This window comes from Tupaia chinensis, unplaced genomic scaffold, assembly GCF_000334495.1.
Source record: "Tupaia chinensis unplaced genomic scaffold, TupChi_1.0 Scaffold000568_1, whole genome shotgun sequence".
NCBI lineage: Eukaryota > Metazoa > Chordata > Mammalia > Scandentia > Tupaiidae > Tupaia > Tupaia belangeri.
The window spans coordinates 73,682-88,340 of record NW_006160082.1 but is presented as its reverse complement, the minus strand read 5'-3'; the positions used below and the strand labels follow the sequence as shown (position 1 = coordinate 88,340).

At 53.9% G+C, this 14,659-nt stretch overlaps 1 protein-coding gene across 1 annotated transcript in view; it reads right to left on the bottom strand.

Annotated features, from left to right (window-relative positions):
• The window catches only part of CCDC88C (coiled-coil and HOOK domain protein 88C), a 153,143-nt gene that overhangs the window by 86,877 nt on the left and 51,607 nt on the right, over positions 1-14,659 (bottom strand). The window contains 1 exon segment of the mRNA XM_027775504.1: positions 384-453. Coding sequence (XP_027631305.1) covers positions 384-453 — 70 coding nt within the window.

Sequence of the window (14,659 nt, the reverse complement as noted above, 5' to 3'; positions counted from 1 at the left end):
AGTTCCCTAGACAGACTTTGTGCTCACCTAAGGCGCACACTGACATGGTGTCACCGAGTCTGCACTCCTGGAGGTGAGAGACTCAGAGAGGCCTCATGTGCCTCAGACCCCTAAAGAGACCCCGCTCCTCAGGAGCAAGAAGGCAGTGGCCTCTGCGTCTGCAGCGCAGCGGAAGGGGCCGGAGGAGGAGCCGGGCTGGAGAAATCTGCTCTTGGCCTAATGCCTCCGGGCAATAAACCCACTCTTTAAAACCCCACCGAACGGTCACGTGTTTTCACTGTGCAGGCGCCAAGCTGGCAGCCGGAGCTCTGTGGCCAACAGCTGCCCAGAGCCGATGGCATTGCCCGGGCACCGCGGGGGGCAAGGGGGCGGCTTCCACTCACCAGACAGTGGGTCTTTGCCAATCATCAAAACATTGGGCAAATTCATTACGATCAGCTGCTGGAGAACTTCCTACAGAAACAAAGGGGAAAAGATACCATTAAGAATAAGAAACGAAAATAAAGAATGATTAAGTAGGTTACAGTTAATGGAGCTGCTAGATGACTGGGCAGCCATTCAACGGTAACTAGGAAGACGGTCTAACAGGAAGGGATATTTACGGTATAAACACGCGCAGAAATCTGGGTCTAGCCGTCCCTCTGCCCTGATCACTACTCAGCAGAAGCCACGTCCACACATGTAGAGAGAACGTGGAAAAAGACCGTGTGACTCGCTAGGATAGCAGGTTTCTGTGGGTTTCTTCTTTAACAATGCCCTTGTTTATTTATTTATTTATTTATTTAAGAATTATTTAACTTCATCTGAGCTGGTATGTGGCGTGGTGGTTGGGGGCACTGGACGGACTCCCACAGGGCCAACAACGGTTTGAGTCCCAGACCTGGTGGTTTGCTTTCTTGCATTCCCTTTCTCTCTTTCACTCTGTCCCTTTCTGGTCAAGTTAAAATAAACAAACAAATAAATAAATGTATGTTTAAAATAAAGTTCAATAACAATGAAATAAATAAATAAATAAATGGTTTGTTAACGTTGAGTGTTAAGTCTCCCTTATAGTTTCTGGTATTAAAAAAAATAATAATTATTATTTAACTTTATTTTTTATTTTAATTTGACCAGAGAGGGACAAAGTGAGAGAAAGAGAGAGAGAGAGAGGGAAAGTAAAAAGTCAAGCCGCCAGTTCCGAGACTTGAACCATTGTTGGCTGTGTGGGAGTCCAGTGCCCTTAACCACCATGCCACCTGCTGGTCCAATTTGTATTGTATGATTTGTGCAATTAAAAAAAAAACACACACACAAATGGGGCCAGCGGGTGGCGATGTGGTGGTTAGGGCACCGGACTCCTAAATGGACAACTGCAGTTCGAGTGCTAGACCTGGCAGCTCGCTCACTCGCTCTCTTGTAAGCACACCTGTCCTATAACACATTTAAAAATAATAATAAAAATAAATAATTCTAAAAAAAAATAGCAGAGGGATAAAAGGTGGTGTGGAGGAAAGGATGGCTAGAGCCCATGGCCCAGTGCAAGGTTCGAGTCCCAGACCGGCAGCTTGAAAACACACTGGGCATGCGTGGTGCGTGTGCGTTACTTAAAATTCCAAGAGGAAAGACCAGCAGACGGCGTAATTTTATGTCAATGGACTCCCATGGAGTCAACTGTGGTTGGAGTCCCAGACCCACCGGTTAAACTCATACTACACGTGTGTGTGAGTACCCAAAATCCCGAGAGGAGAATAGAGGAGAAGGGACTGCGGTGTGGCCATGACCCCTGTGTGGGTGGCGATTTCTCACTTTGTGTCTCTATCTCTCCAGCCAACACAGGTGCCCTACAGCAAAATCTCTCTTTAAAAAAAAAGGCAAGGGGCGGTTAGAGGAGAAGGGAATGCGGTATGGCCATTCCCCCAGTAGATGACCTGATTTCTTACCCAACACCCCCCCACGAACATACATTTCCTATAGCCAAAGAAAGGGGGGGGGGTAGAGAGGAAGGTTAGTCCTATAGACTAGTGGTTAAAGGAGTTGAACCCCACAGGTGACCTCTGTTCAAATCCAGGCCCCAGCAGCTTGAAAACCATGCCAAGCACTAGGGTGTGTAGGCCCTGAACCTGACAGGACGGGGAAATGAGACCGCAGTGTGACTGCGTCCCACTGGGAAGGGCTTTCTCACCGTCTCCCTCCCTCTCCCTCTGGAGAGCCCATGCACCTCTGGTACTAACAATAAGAAAAAGAAAAATAACAAAGAATAGGAATAAAGATTAAAGAGATGCAACTGAGGTGTTGTACCCAGGATTCAGAGTCTAAGCAGTCTCTGTTAGGGTGGAGACCGTTCTTATTTGCCGCAGCAAGTTCCCAGGAGGGGGACAAACCACAGCCACTCTCAACAGCCAGAGAAGTGGGGCAGGACACTGCGCTGCCTCTGGCCCTGGGACCGGCCATGAGCCACACCCTCTTGTTGAGAAGGTCCTCTCAGGGTGCTGGCTCGGGGACCCACACCCCTGACACCTCCCAGAGCACGGCTGCGCAGATGTGCCTCGTACACGAATCGGAACATACAAATCCCATTTGGCAGGGGCTGAATGGTGACGCGGCGGTAAGATGTGACCTCTGCCAGGCTGGCCCATGTGGGAAGTTTCCGGGTTTGTGTCCAGAGACCTTCCTGAGTAGGCTAGGCATGAGCCTGCCCATGCCCGAGGCTGGCTAAAGTGAGGGGTGGATCGTGGCATCAGGACCTGACTGGGGGTGCTGTCTCTCTGTCTCTCTCTCTTCTGTCTCACTCATGGAAAAAATAAATAAAAATTATTATTATTTTTTTTACCAAGTTTACAGAAAACAGAGAAGGGAACAGGTTTCGAGACTATGTTAAAACCGATAACTACAGAAATTTGCCAAGAAAACTCATGTGTTTTAAAAGTGCTTCCATTGAGACAGGACTTGTTGTAAGGGCCCCTGGATTACGTAAGGTGCAGACTCTGTTCTGTGAGCTGCCAACTCAAGAAGAAAAGGGGGTAAATGACACAATCGGCAAATCCCAGTGAGCACGGCGGAATATCCCAGAACCTTCTCTGGCTCAGGAGGCCTGGAGGGGCGGCTCAGGTTAGAGGGCTGGCGGAGGCCAACACCTTCACGGAGCACAGAAGATGACTGCATCCTCCCCTTATCTTCAGACTCCTGTCCACACTGCAAACTGGAGGAGGGGATACGAAACCAGGACCCGGACTGCACTCCCGGGCACACCAGCCCCTCTCCACTCAATGCCTGAGGCCGCCTTTCTCCACTCTCTGGGCTCCTGTCACCACATCAGAGACAGCTAATGTCCCTCCCACGTGTCTCGGTTGGTAAATACCTGTAAGTGTCCGACAGAAGTGTTGTGTAACAGCCTCAGTCTTCCCTTAGGGCTTGGAGCATGTCCACAGAAAACTCCGTCTCCCACTCAGATGAGCTCACAAGGAATCCAAGCCCCATCCTGGGGCTACACACGCCCAGGGCAAAATCGCAGACCCGCTTTCCAGCAGGATCATTCAGCAAAGGAGGGTCTCCTATTCTGCTGCTTCCTTCTCTGCCCTGCCTCAATCCTCCACTCAAGTGCTCAGGCCACTGAGGAGAGAACGAGGCGGGGGCCCCCCCCCCCCAGCCACTGGCATCCCCTGGGAACTCCTGGCTGGTCTCCTCCTGCCAGCGTCCAACTTTCCGGACCAGGCAGCCTCACGTCAGGATGTGTGTGGCGACACTCAGACACAGCGTGCGGCATAACCTTTTCATGTTTGGGGCTTTGTTTCTGAAATCATCTCAAAAGCCTCTGAAAACTAAAAGTAGTAGTTATGCTAATGCTCCTCTAAGTAGAGAATATTGCTAGAAAATCTGTGTATTTCCTTTCAAAACAGGATGTTCATTTTAGTCTAATCAGTACTTTTCAATTTTCTCACCAGAAACATTTGTATTGTCCAACTGAAAAATGCTTTATGAATAGACTTATTTATTTATTTATTTTTTGGCTATAGGGTGTGTGTGCTCGCCAGACAGAGAGAGACACAGAGACAGAAAGCGAGAAATCACCCCCCAGGGGGGATGGCCACACCGCAATCCCTTCTCCTCCATTCTCCTCTCGGGATCTTGCGCCCAGCGTGAGTTTTAAGCCACCGGGTCCGGGACGCGAACCGTGGTCGACTACGTGGGAATCCAGCGACATAGCCATTACGCTAACTGTTGGTTCCCTGAATAGACTTTTTTTTTTTTTAGCTGTTCCTTTCAAAATGCTATGGGTCTCCTACTATCTAATCCAACAACCAAAAAATGTTCCCAAGCCATTACATAAGGGATCATCACGTGCATTTCTAGCAAAAATGAGGTTCTGGCTCAGAAGTCGGCTTTGTCCAGTAATACACACACACATACATATATATATATTTATATATATAAGTATCTCTCTATACATAATACACATATATACACACACAGAGAGAGAGGAGAGACTCATTTCAAACATTCTAGTAGCCAACTTTGAAAAAGTAAATAAAACAGGTGAAAGGATTTTCATAATACACTTCAACTAAGCTAATGCATCCAAAATACAATCATTTCAATGCATAGATATTAATAAAAAGTTCCATTAAAGAAATTAATTTGCATGAGATATTTTATATCCTCTTTTTCACAGCTAGTCTTTGAAAGCCAGTGTGCAGCTTACACTTACAGCACGCCTCAATTCGGACGCTGAATTTTCACTGGAAATACTTGATCTGTGCTCAGATTTCATAAAACTTAAGTGGAAAAAGCAGATTTACATTTCTGTGTTGTGCTGAAAACACACTTAAGATTACCTACAACTGAACTGATTTTATATCCTCTTTTTCACAGCTAGTCTTTGAAAGCCAGTGTGCAGCTTACACTTACAGCACGCCTCAATTCGGACGCTGAATTTTCACTGGAAATACTTGATCTGTGCTCAGATTTCATAAAACTTAAGTGGAAAAAGCAGATTTACATTTCTGTGTTGTGCTGAAAACACACTTAAGATTACCTACAACTGAACTGAGTCTCTATGTTTAAATGTCAATAATTAAACAGATTCACTCTTCGGTCACACTAGTCCCAGCTCAGGCCCTGATGGCCCCATGCCTGTCCCCCCATCCCCACCCCCCTCCCCGCACCAGTGACAGGGAACTCAATGGCCCATGAGTTCCTCACCCCAAAGCAAAGCTGATGCGGGGGCACCTGGTCACACCCTGGCTGGCCCAGGCTGGCCCGACAGGCAGGACAGAGGAAGAATGGAGAGTGTGAGCCGAGTGGGGTGCTCTCGCCAGCTCCCACCCCCCACCCCCAAATTTGCCAGCCTCTTCCTCGTGCCAACACCAGGCCTCACAAAGACAGAGGCCATGGCAAATGCCACAGTCACACCCCAAGGCAGGGAGGCAGGACGAGCCTCGCTATGGCCTGTCTTCTCATCACATGCTTGGCCTGAGGGAAGAGTCAGGCTTGTGGGTGGGCCTCCTAGAGACCCCAGACTCCCCAAGCATGAGATGGAGTGGGGGACAAACCCTGCGGCTGAGGCTGGGTTTTGCGCTCCCTGCCCGACCCCCCAGGTTGGCTTCGGACCCTAACAGGAGGTGCAGGGAACCCTGGGCTCTCCCTCCGCACAATGAAGCCACACTAACTGCCTCGGAATGGCCCTCACTGCCAATTAACGGCTGTAATCAAAGGGAAAGTCACTCTCTCATGCACTAACAGGGCAGGGAAGAGTGTCCCGATCCAGCCAGGAAGCGCTTTGTGATGTAAACAGGCTCCCAGGGCCCACCTCACACCCCCCAGGATCTTATCCACTGCCAAGGCCAAGCTGCAAGGCCTGGGGGTGGGGCTGCTGCAGCACGGCCCCTCCCTAGAAGCATCTGTCACGCAGGCCGGTCCCAGGGGCTGCAGCTGTGTCTGCACTTGTGTCATGGAGCCAAACAAGCCGCCCTCGGAGGACGGATTCCCAGCCCTACCCCCACCCACGGACAGCTGGGGGTGGCGTGGAACGGGGCCAGGCGCAGGTCCCAGGTCCCAGGGCCGAGGCACTGGCTCGCAGAGGTCAGGCCCTAAAAACGGACCCCAAGTTGGGGAAGGTTTCTTTTCCCTTAAACAAACACGAATACAGATGGGGATGCCCCATGAGCAGGGCCAGGCAGAAGGCGAGGCCAGGCCCCTGAACTGCCCGACTGTGGGGATCGGCGTCCAGGCCAGTGGCTCTCCAACCCCAGGCACCAAACACTTGTCGCTGAGGGCCAGAGTGCTTGCTTTTTTTCTTCCTTCCTTTTTTTTTTTTTCCTTTGGAGAGGTTTTTGCTATAGGGCATGTGCGCTCGCCAGAAAGACAGAGAGAGACAGAAAGTGAGAAATTACCCTCCCAGGGGGCATGGCCACACTGTGATTCCTTCTCCTCCGTTCTCCTCTCGGGATCTTGGGCACGCACGCACATGTGCCCAGCCTGAGTTTAAGCCACTAGGTCCGGGACTCGAACCGCGGTTTGATACACGGAGTTCAGCGACATAGCCATTCTGCTAACTGCTGGTCCCAGAGTGCTTGCTTCTTAGGACTCCACCTGGCTCTGGCTGCAGTCCCCACTGACTGCGCCCCTGTGGTTCTCTCGTCACAGAGCCTTCCCAAGAACAGGCCCTAGGCTAGAGGTTCCTTCCCTCAAGCCTCGTTCCACTCAAGAAGGGGTCAGAGTTCCCCAGTGTCTGTACCTTGCTGTTCTGAAGGCCCAGGTGAAGGACGGAGCAGGAGGACTAGTACCTGCTCCATGTGGCCAGCAACTCCAGCCTTGGGTGGCCACTGTGCCCCAGTCCGCAGAACCGTATGCACTTTGTGTTTCTTGCTGGGGTGCTCCCCCTCCTACTCCCTCCCCTTATTCATCACATGAGACCTTGGTTCTCCAAAGCTCAGCTCAGCTAAACTGTTGCCTCCTCCAGGCAGCCACTAGATGCCCACAAGCACCCGTGAGTCCCTCCCCTGAACTCCTAATGCTTCATCTGCCCATGTGGTGGCATTTTCCACTTTCTGCCTTGTCACTGGACTCCCCACTTGGACAGCAAATAGCTGCTAACAGTGATAGGCAGGAAAATGAGGTCAGAAAATATTCCTCATGGTGTACGGTGGATAAAGTTAAAGAAACCTCTTTTATAGAGGCATTTTCTCCTCTCTCCCACACCCGAGAGAGACCTGAGTGCCGAAGGTCAGTCGCCTCGCTCCCTGCCGGCAAGGGCGGCGGCTTCCTTGGCTGAGCTACTACTTCTGCCTTGAAACAGGCAAAAAGAAAAAAAAAAAATCTGACACCATAATGCTTATGAGTCACAGTCAGCGGGGCAGCAGGTGGTGTGAACGTTAAGGTGCTGGGACCCACATGTATGTGTGTGCCCAAGAGCTTTAGAGGAGGATGAAGGAGAAGGGACTGCAGTGTGCTCATCCCCCATGAGTGGTGATTTCTTTCTTTCTTTTCTTTGTGAGAGAGGTTTTTGCTATGGCGCATGCGTACTCGCTAGAGACAGAAACAGAAAACAAGAAATCACTCCCCCAGAGGGGATGGGCACACCAGTCTGTCCTCCTCCATTATCCTCTTGGGATTTTGGACACACACGCACATGTGCCGGCGTAAGTTTCAAGCCACCAGGTCTGGGACTTGAACTGCAGTCAACTACACGGGAGTCTAACAACATAACCATTATGCCATCTGCTGGTCCCAGGGTGATTTCTTACTTTCCCCTTGTCTGTCTCTCTCCAGCAAACGCATGCACCCTGTAACAAAACACAAGATTTTTTTAAAAAGAGGTATGGCTAGTAGCTGCTAATTAAAGTTAAAAACACTTCAAAGTGAAAGAAAAGCAATTTAGCATCTGTCTTATAATTTTCCATTAAAGCCTGTGTTAAGTAGACTATTAAATACAAATTTTAAAAAGCACTGCAGTGACTCTGTAAGGCTGCTCTGAATGTGCCATGTTTTCCCACTGTAAAATCCTACATGTGGTAGTTTTATGCACAAACTAAGAATAAGGATCATTTAAAATCCCTAAAACTACAGAAGTGACTTCAGCTAGGAAAGGCCCCGCGTTCACTCCCACGTCCATCTGAGTGTACTGAGAGCCATCCACACTGCAGCGAAAATACCTCCAGGAACCACACAGCACTGCCTGAGGTCCTGCAAGTGACATGTTCTGTGGGGACCACAGAGGGACCCGAATGGCCAGGAGGGGTGGCCCTGGTGCACATGCCTCCACAGGACGCAGCTCAGCTGGGCTGGCCAGGAGTCGTCCCCGGTGCACTTTGGTAACCCACCAGCCACAGCAAGACCACCTGGCGACCTGGCGCAGCAAGCCGCCCATCAGGCAGAGCTCTGGCGTAGGTACTATTTAGAAGTGCCCAACCGCAAGGAAGTTCCTCTCCTTTCTCCTCCCAACATCCACGAGAGGCGGCCAGGCCCAGAAGGGTGTGCATTTCCAGTGTGAGGGGGTGGGTTCAACGGAGAAGCCAAGGCACAGCCACAGGCCGGGGCTGGAGCTCGGGTCTGGTGAGCTCCCCCTCCCAGCCCATCTCCCTGAGGGCCGAAACCAGGGCGTCCGTGCAGGCGTCTGCCCCATGCCTGTAACACTGACTCAGGATGCTGACAGCCACCGCCCACCCCAGCCAGTCATGCCTCCCACAGTGTCACCCCGTCTGCGGGCCACAGGACTCGACCTCCAAACCGAGAGCCACGGCCCACGGTGGGATATTACAGCCAGGAGCGTGAGTTTCTAATTCAGCCGCTGAGGAAAGGGGCTTGATGATTTACACTCGCTGCTGGTCCGATCCGTGTGGCTGTGATTCCATCTGGACAGGCTGCCCTGACCACCGCGGTCCCCAACCAGGGCAGGGAGCCGGGCGAGAGCGGGTAATGAAGTGCTTTCATGTTAAGAGGCTGTCGTGTAGAGCTGCTGGTAGATTCAATCCATCTGTTCCTTCTCATTTCAATTAATCCTGGGGTCCCCTGGGCCTGAAGCCAGCTCAGGTCTGTACAAGCCCGGGAGCCCCAGGCCCCTAATTAGGCCACACTGTGTCTGAGGACCCAGGGACGGGAAGCCATCGACTCAGCTCATCCGAAGCTCCCCTATCATCAGAAAACCCCCTCCCACGGAAGCATCCTGTCCTGTCCTCACAGAAACAAAGGCCGGTCCATTCTCTGCTCACAGAAAGCTATTTCCTCTGAACTGGCCAAGGATGAGACGGCCAGGAGGGAGCCCTGGAGACTCTACCACCACTACAGGAGGGCAGAGCCTCAGACCTTCTCTGCGTTTAAAGTGCTGTGTGACCTTGGGCAAGTCAGAGTCCCTCTCTGAGCCACACCCTTATCTCTAAGAGACTTTCATTAACTGACAAACAGGCCAGGAAGAACCAGAGGAAACTCCACAGGGCAGGACAGAGGGCACTTCGAAGGCTGCCAGGGGCACCTGCCACCTTCCCTTTTGGGCTGCTGCCCGGGGCTGCTCTGTGGGTGGAGCTGTCTCATCTGAAGCCAGGAAGCCTGTTGGGCCCATGGGCCAAGGGAGCAGGGGCTGGGAGCAGCCCCAGCTGCACAGGAGGGCGGGCACGGGGCATGGGGCAGGGTGTGGCCTCTGCTGAAGGCTTCAGGGCGTGCTCACAGGGTGAACGAGCCTGTTCTCTGCAGTGCAGGCAGGCCTCGGGCAGGAACCTCTGCAGTCCCGCCACCTGTGGGCTGTGGCAGACCCACTGACCGAGCTGACATAGGGACCCCAGCCAGCAGCTGGGGGATGGTGAGAAGCCACGTTTCAAGTCCAAGAGAGCCTCACAGATTACCTAGAGGCTCAGGAAACTGAGGCCTGGATTGGGAAATGGCCACCTTCAGGCCTAGAAGCCTGGCCTTAGTTTTCGCCCTGGGACTGCTTCTACAAAGCCAGGGAGCGCCCTTGTATGGACCTGTCTACTGAGGGCCCCGCTGCATGCCGGGGCCATGCTCCAGGTGTGGGTTTGGGACAGCTGGGTGAGGAGGGGCTTGGACGATTAGGCCGGGGCTGGGCAAGGGGAGTCCCCGATCCTCCCACTTCAGTGCCGAGTGGTTTAGGGATCCCTGTCCTCGGCGCCCTTGGAAGGCCCCCCTCCCAGGCACAACGACACACACATGCACAGCACAGCTACGCAGAGCCCCTGCCTGGCTCTGAGCTTCCTGGGCAGGGCAGGCAGGGTGGGGCACAAGGTGTGGGAGGGAGGGCTGCAGCTTCCAGGGGGTGGGCTGCAAGACGCTCTGGCCCCCAGCAGGTAGTGCCCACCTCCCCGTGGGGCTTGCACTCTCCAGCGGCAGGGGCACAGGGCACCACCAGCCCATGTGCGTGAAGCTGCTTCCCACGGCCTCCTGCCTGGAGGGTGGCCCTCGGCTGAGTTCTGGGTGAGCACCCCGCCTCGGTTCTCCCCTAGAGTTCAGTGGGAGAGCCCAGTAGCTGGGCTAAGAGGAGTGTGTGCCCACTGTGTCCCACGGCTCGCCCACCTGGGGCAGCCCTCCACCGGCTGCCTGGTGATGCTGCCGCGGTCCCCTCACTCCCAGGTGCAAGTCAGCCCAGGCGCGGCAGAGAACCTGCGGCCTCCAGCCCAAGCCCAACCCCCCGCAGCCTGCAGACCTGTGAGGGCAGGAGAGCAGGCAGAGGGACCGGCCGGACCACCAGCCCACTCCCCACCCTGAACCCAAGCCACAGTGCACGAGCACCACCCACACTCCCTGACACCCAGGGAGAGCTCCCTGCCTCCAGAGGGGCAGCTGCTGGGCGTCAGACAGCGTGCTCCGGGGTGGAGGGCATGAACACAAGGCCTCTGCTCTCACATCTAGGAAATGGGGACGGACGTCGGGACAGAGCCTGTAGGAACACTGCAGGTGCCCAGATGTGACCTGGGAGGGGACAGGCGGGGCAGGCATTATCTGAGCTGGGGGACACTGGGACAACATGGGAGGGGAATCCAGAAAGACCCCAAGGCGGAGGCGGTCCTGAGCTGACAGGAGAGCAGGAGCAGGTGCACCCAGGCAGATGCGCACGCTGTGGGTCGTGCTGGCAGCAGGACATGAATGCAGAGAAGCAGAGCCACCGCCTCATGCCTCCCTGCACAAGGGCTGCAGAGACACAGTCCCCATTGCAGTCCCGGGATGCAGGATGACTGAGAGCTGGGTGTGCACACACCCAAAGAGTCCAGGCGATGCAGGCCCGGCCCGGCCCAGCCCAGAAGTGGGGTTCAGTGGCCACCTGTACATATCTAAATGGTGACAGCAGAAGTTCTGGAGCCCTCTCTGCTGGCTCCACTGCCAGCCCACCAGCTCCATGTTGACCACAGCCAGGTGGCCGGACGGGCATCACACCTCAGCTACAGGTGACCTAGCACCCACCCGCACACGACCAGCCCCAGACGGTGCTGGCTGCACCTCCAGCCTTCCTGTGTCACCAGGTTTTGCTGTGCACCGTTCTCAACACGCTGAGCGAAAAGGGGTCCTCTCGCTCCTGCTTTGACTTAGAGCAGCTCTGCAGAGGACAAACACAGGTGACTACGGCATGAGAAAGTGACATCTGCAAAGGAAGACAGCTCGCCTACCTGGGCCCCAAGAACACAGAAATTCTTCCTCCATCCCCGGCCCCAGGCTCACCTCACCTCTCCCTGGCGGGGCTCAGGACCAGGAAGGAGGATGAACCAAGCAGGAAGCCTTGTTCCTATTTCGTCCCTCCCACTCTGGCCTCAGGGGAGGGAGGGGAACACACACACACACACACACACACACACACACACACACGACCATCTGCACCAAGGGAGGCTTTGACTCCCAGGGCTGGTGGGGATGCTACCCTGAATTCTAGGTGCAGGTCTGAGCTCGGTGGGAAGGGGTACCATAGTCAAATGCCCAATGCCTGCCTTGGGCAGAGTGAGAGATCTGGGCCGGACTAACTAGGGGATGTTCCAGGGGAACAGAGAAGGGGGCACGACTTCACCTCCCTCGCCCCCACAAGTCCCTCTGAAAATGCCATAGATGAAACAGACCATCAGGTGGGCCAGTCTTACAGACTGGTCACTTCTCATAGTTAAGCTAAGGCTCTGTGTGTGGTGGTTAAGGCAGCTGGATCCCTCATGGCTGACAGCACAGCCTGAGTCCTGGACCTGTCGGCTTGAAAAATATACATACAGCCCAAAACCCCAAGAGGGGAATGGAGGCGGTGCACAAGGGTGCTGTCTTACTTTCTTGCTCTCTCTGACGAGCGCACACACTCCCTGCCAAATTAAAATATAATAAACAAAAAATGTTAAAGAGGATGAGGTTTAGGGACCAGCAGTTAGCGTAATGGCTATGTCGCTGGACTCCCATGTAGTCGACTGCTGTTCGAGTCCCGGACCCGGTGGCTTAAACTCATGCCGGGCACGTGTGCGTGCGTGTCCAAGATCCCGAGAGGAGAATGGAGGAGAAGGGAATTGCAGCGTGGCCATCCCTCCTGGGGGGGTGATTTCTCGCTTTCTGTCTCTGTCTCTCTCTGTCTGGCGAGCGCACGCGCCCTATAGCAAAAACCTCTCCAAAAAAAAAAAAAAAAACATAAAGGATGAGGTTTCATCTAGAAACCCTTCTGTCACTGAGAATGTATTCTATAGCAGGAAACCGAGGAAGGGCAACTCAGGACACAGCAGAAACTCTGAGCAGGAGAAGGGTTAAGAAATGACAAGTTTGTAATGACTACCATCGCAGCAGGAAGTGAAAATCTCAACAGATGTTATCGACTTCGGGGCAGCTGGCTGTGCTGGGGGTGGGCAGGACTTGGTGGCGGCTGACAGCACCGGCCCTCCGCCACCCCCACCTGACATGCTCCTGTCCTGCAGCGTCACCTCCTGTGTCTTCCCTGTGTTCAGACCCCAGGCTGACAATGGCCACTTTCTCACCTGTGGCCCACCCGTAGTCCCTCCTTGATCCCTGAGTTCAGCATGGTGTGCCCCCCTTCTGGGTGTCTGGGAACTGCAGGGAGTCCAGGACAGGCACTGTAACTGCTCACCTCTGACTCCCCAGGGCTTTGCACAAGTGGGCTCTGAGAGATGCCTGCCAACTGCTGGTGGCCCGGCAGTGGACGCAGGGAGGAAGGGTTTTTTTGTTTGTTTGTTTTTTGAGAGATTTTCGCTATAGGGCGCGTGCGCTCGCCAGACAGACAGAGACATTAGAGAAAGAAAGCGAGAAATCACCCCCCAGGGGGGATGGACACGCCGCAATCCCTTCTCTTCCATTCTCCTATCGGGATCTTGGGCACGCATGCACACGCGCCCGGCGTGAGTTTTAAGCCATCGGGTCTGGGACGCAAACTGCGGTCGACTACGTGGGAGTCCAGCGACATAGCCATTACGCTAACTGCTGGTTCCAAGGAGGAAGGGTTTGTGAAAACAGGGGCCTCGGGACCTCGAGCTGAACACACCCTCCCCCAGTAGAGCAAAGAACCCTTCACTGTGAACAGTGAAAAACCAGAGTGGCTGGGCTGGGCTGTGGCATGGGGTGGCAGGCAGCTGGAGCCTGCGTGGGTGATTGCACAGTCCCAGACCCCCACAGCTTGAAAACACGCCAGGCGTGTGTGCACATGTGCCCCAAATCCTGAGAGAAGAATGAAGGAGAAGGGCGTGCAGCACGGCCATCCTGCCGGGCCGTGCTCTATCCCAGCCCCTACCCCCATCTCTCTTCAGTGAGCACACACACCGTGTGGCAAACAGACATTTATTTTAGAGAGAGACTTTTGTAATAGGGTGCATGCACTCGGCAGAGAAACACAGACAGACAGACATTAAACAAGAAATCACCCCCCAAGGGGGATGGCCACACCACAATCCCTTCCTCTCCATTCTCCTCTTGGGATCTCAGGCATGAATGCCTGGACTTGAGTTTTAAGCCTGCTGGGTCCAGAACTGGAACCCCAGTTGGCTACATGGGAGTCCAACAATGTATCCATTATGCCATCTGCTTATCCTGCAAGCATAAATTAAAAATAATAATAATAATAAAGAGTGCCAAATAAACCAGGAACTGGACGGGCTACTTTGTGTATATTATTGCACTTACTCTTAACTCTAACAGAACCAGTTAGTTAGCCAGCTGCCAGCCCTGATGAAGTGGCAGCTGAGCAGAACACAAGTGCAGGGCGGGCAGAGGCCGCGGGGACGCGGAGGACAGAGTCCCACACAGAGGGAACAGCCAGTGGTAAGGGCCTCTGTGTGTCCTCTGGAGCATGAGGCCGGGTGTGGCCTCGTCCATGCTTGAGGCCACTTCCACAGCCTAACAGGGTCTGCAGGTGGCCCCCCGTGGTCCTATGTCCCGTCTGAAGCCTTAGGAGGCACACGTTCTCCTGCAAGCAGCTCACCACGGCACCAGGAGTTATGCAGGAGGCTTGGCTTCCGGGCACAGGTGACAATGGCCACTGGGATACTGAGGATTCTGAGGCCAGATCGGAACTCAGAGGCTGGGTGCCAAGATCAACTAGTGACGTCTGCCTGAGCCAGGAATGAAACCATCGTGGCGCCCCCTTAGGTAACCACCGGACAGGACAGGCGTTGGGACACATGCGTGGTGTGAACGGCGGAGAGGATGTGGGCAAGGCCGGCTGTCTCCACTAGGTGCAGACCTGTGGACAGAGCTTCCCCTGCTAAACCCG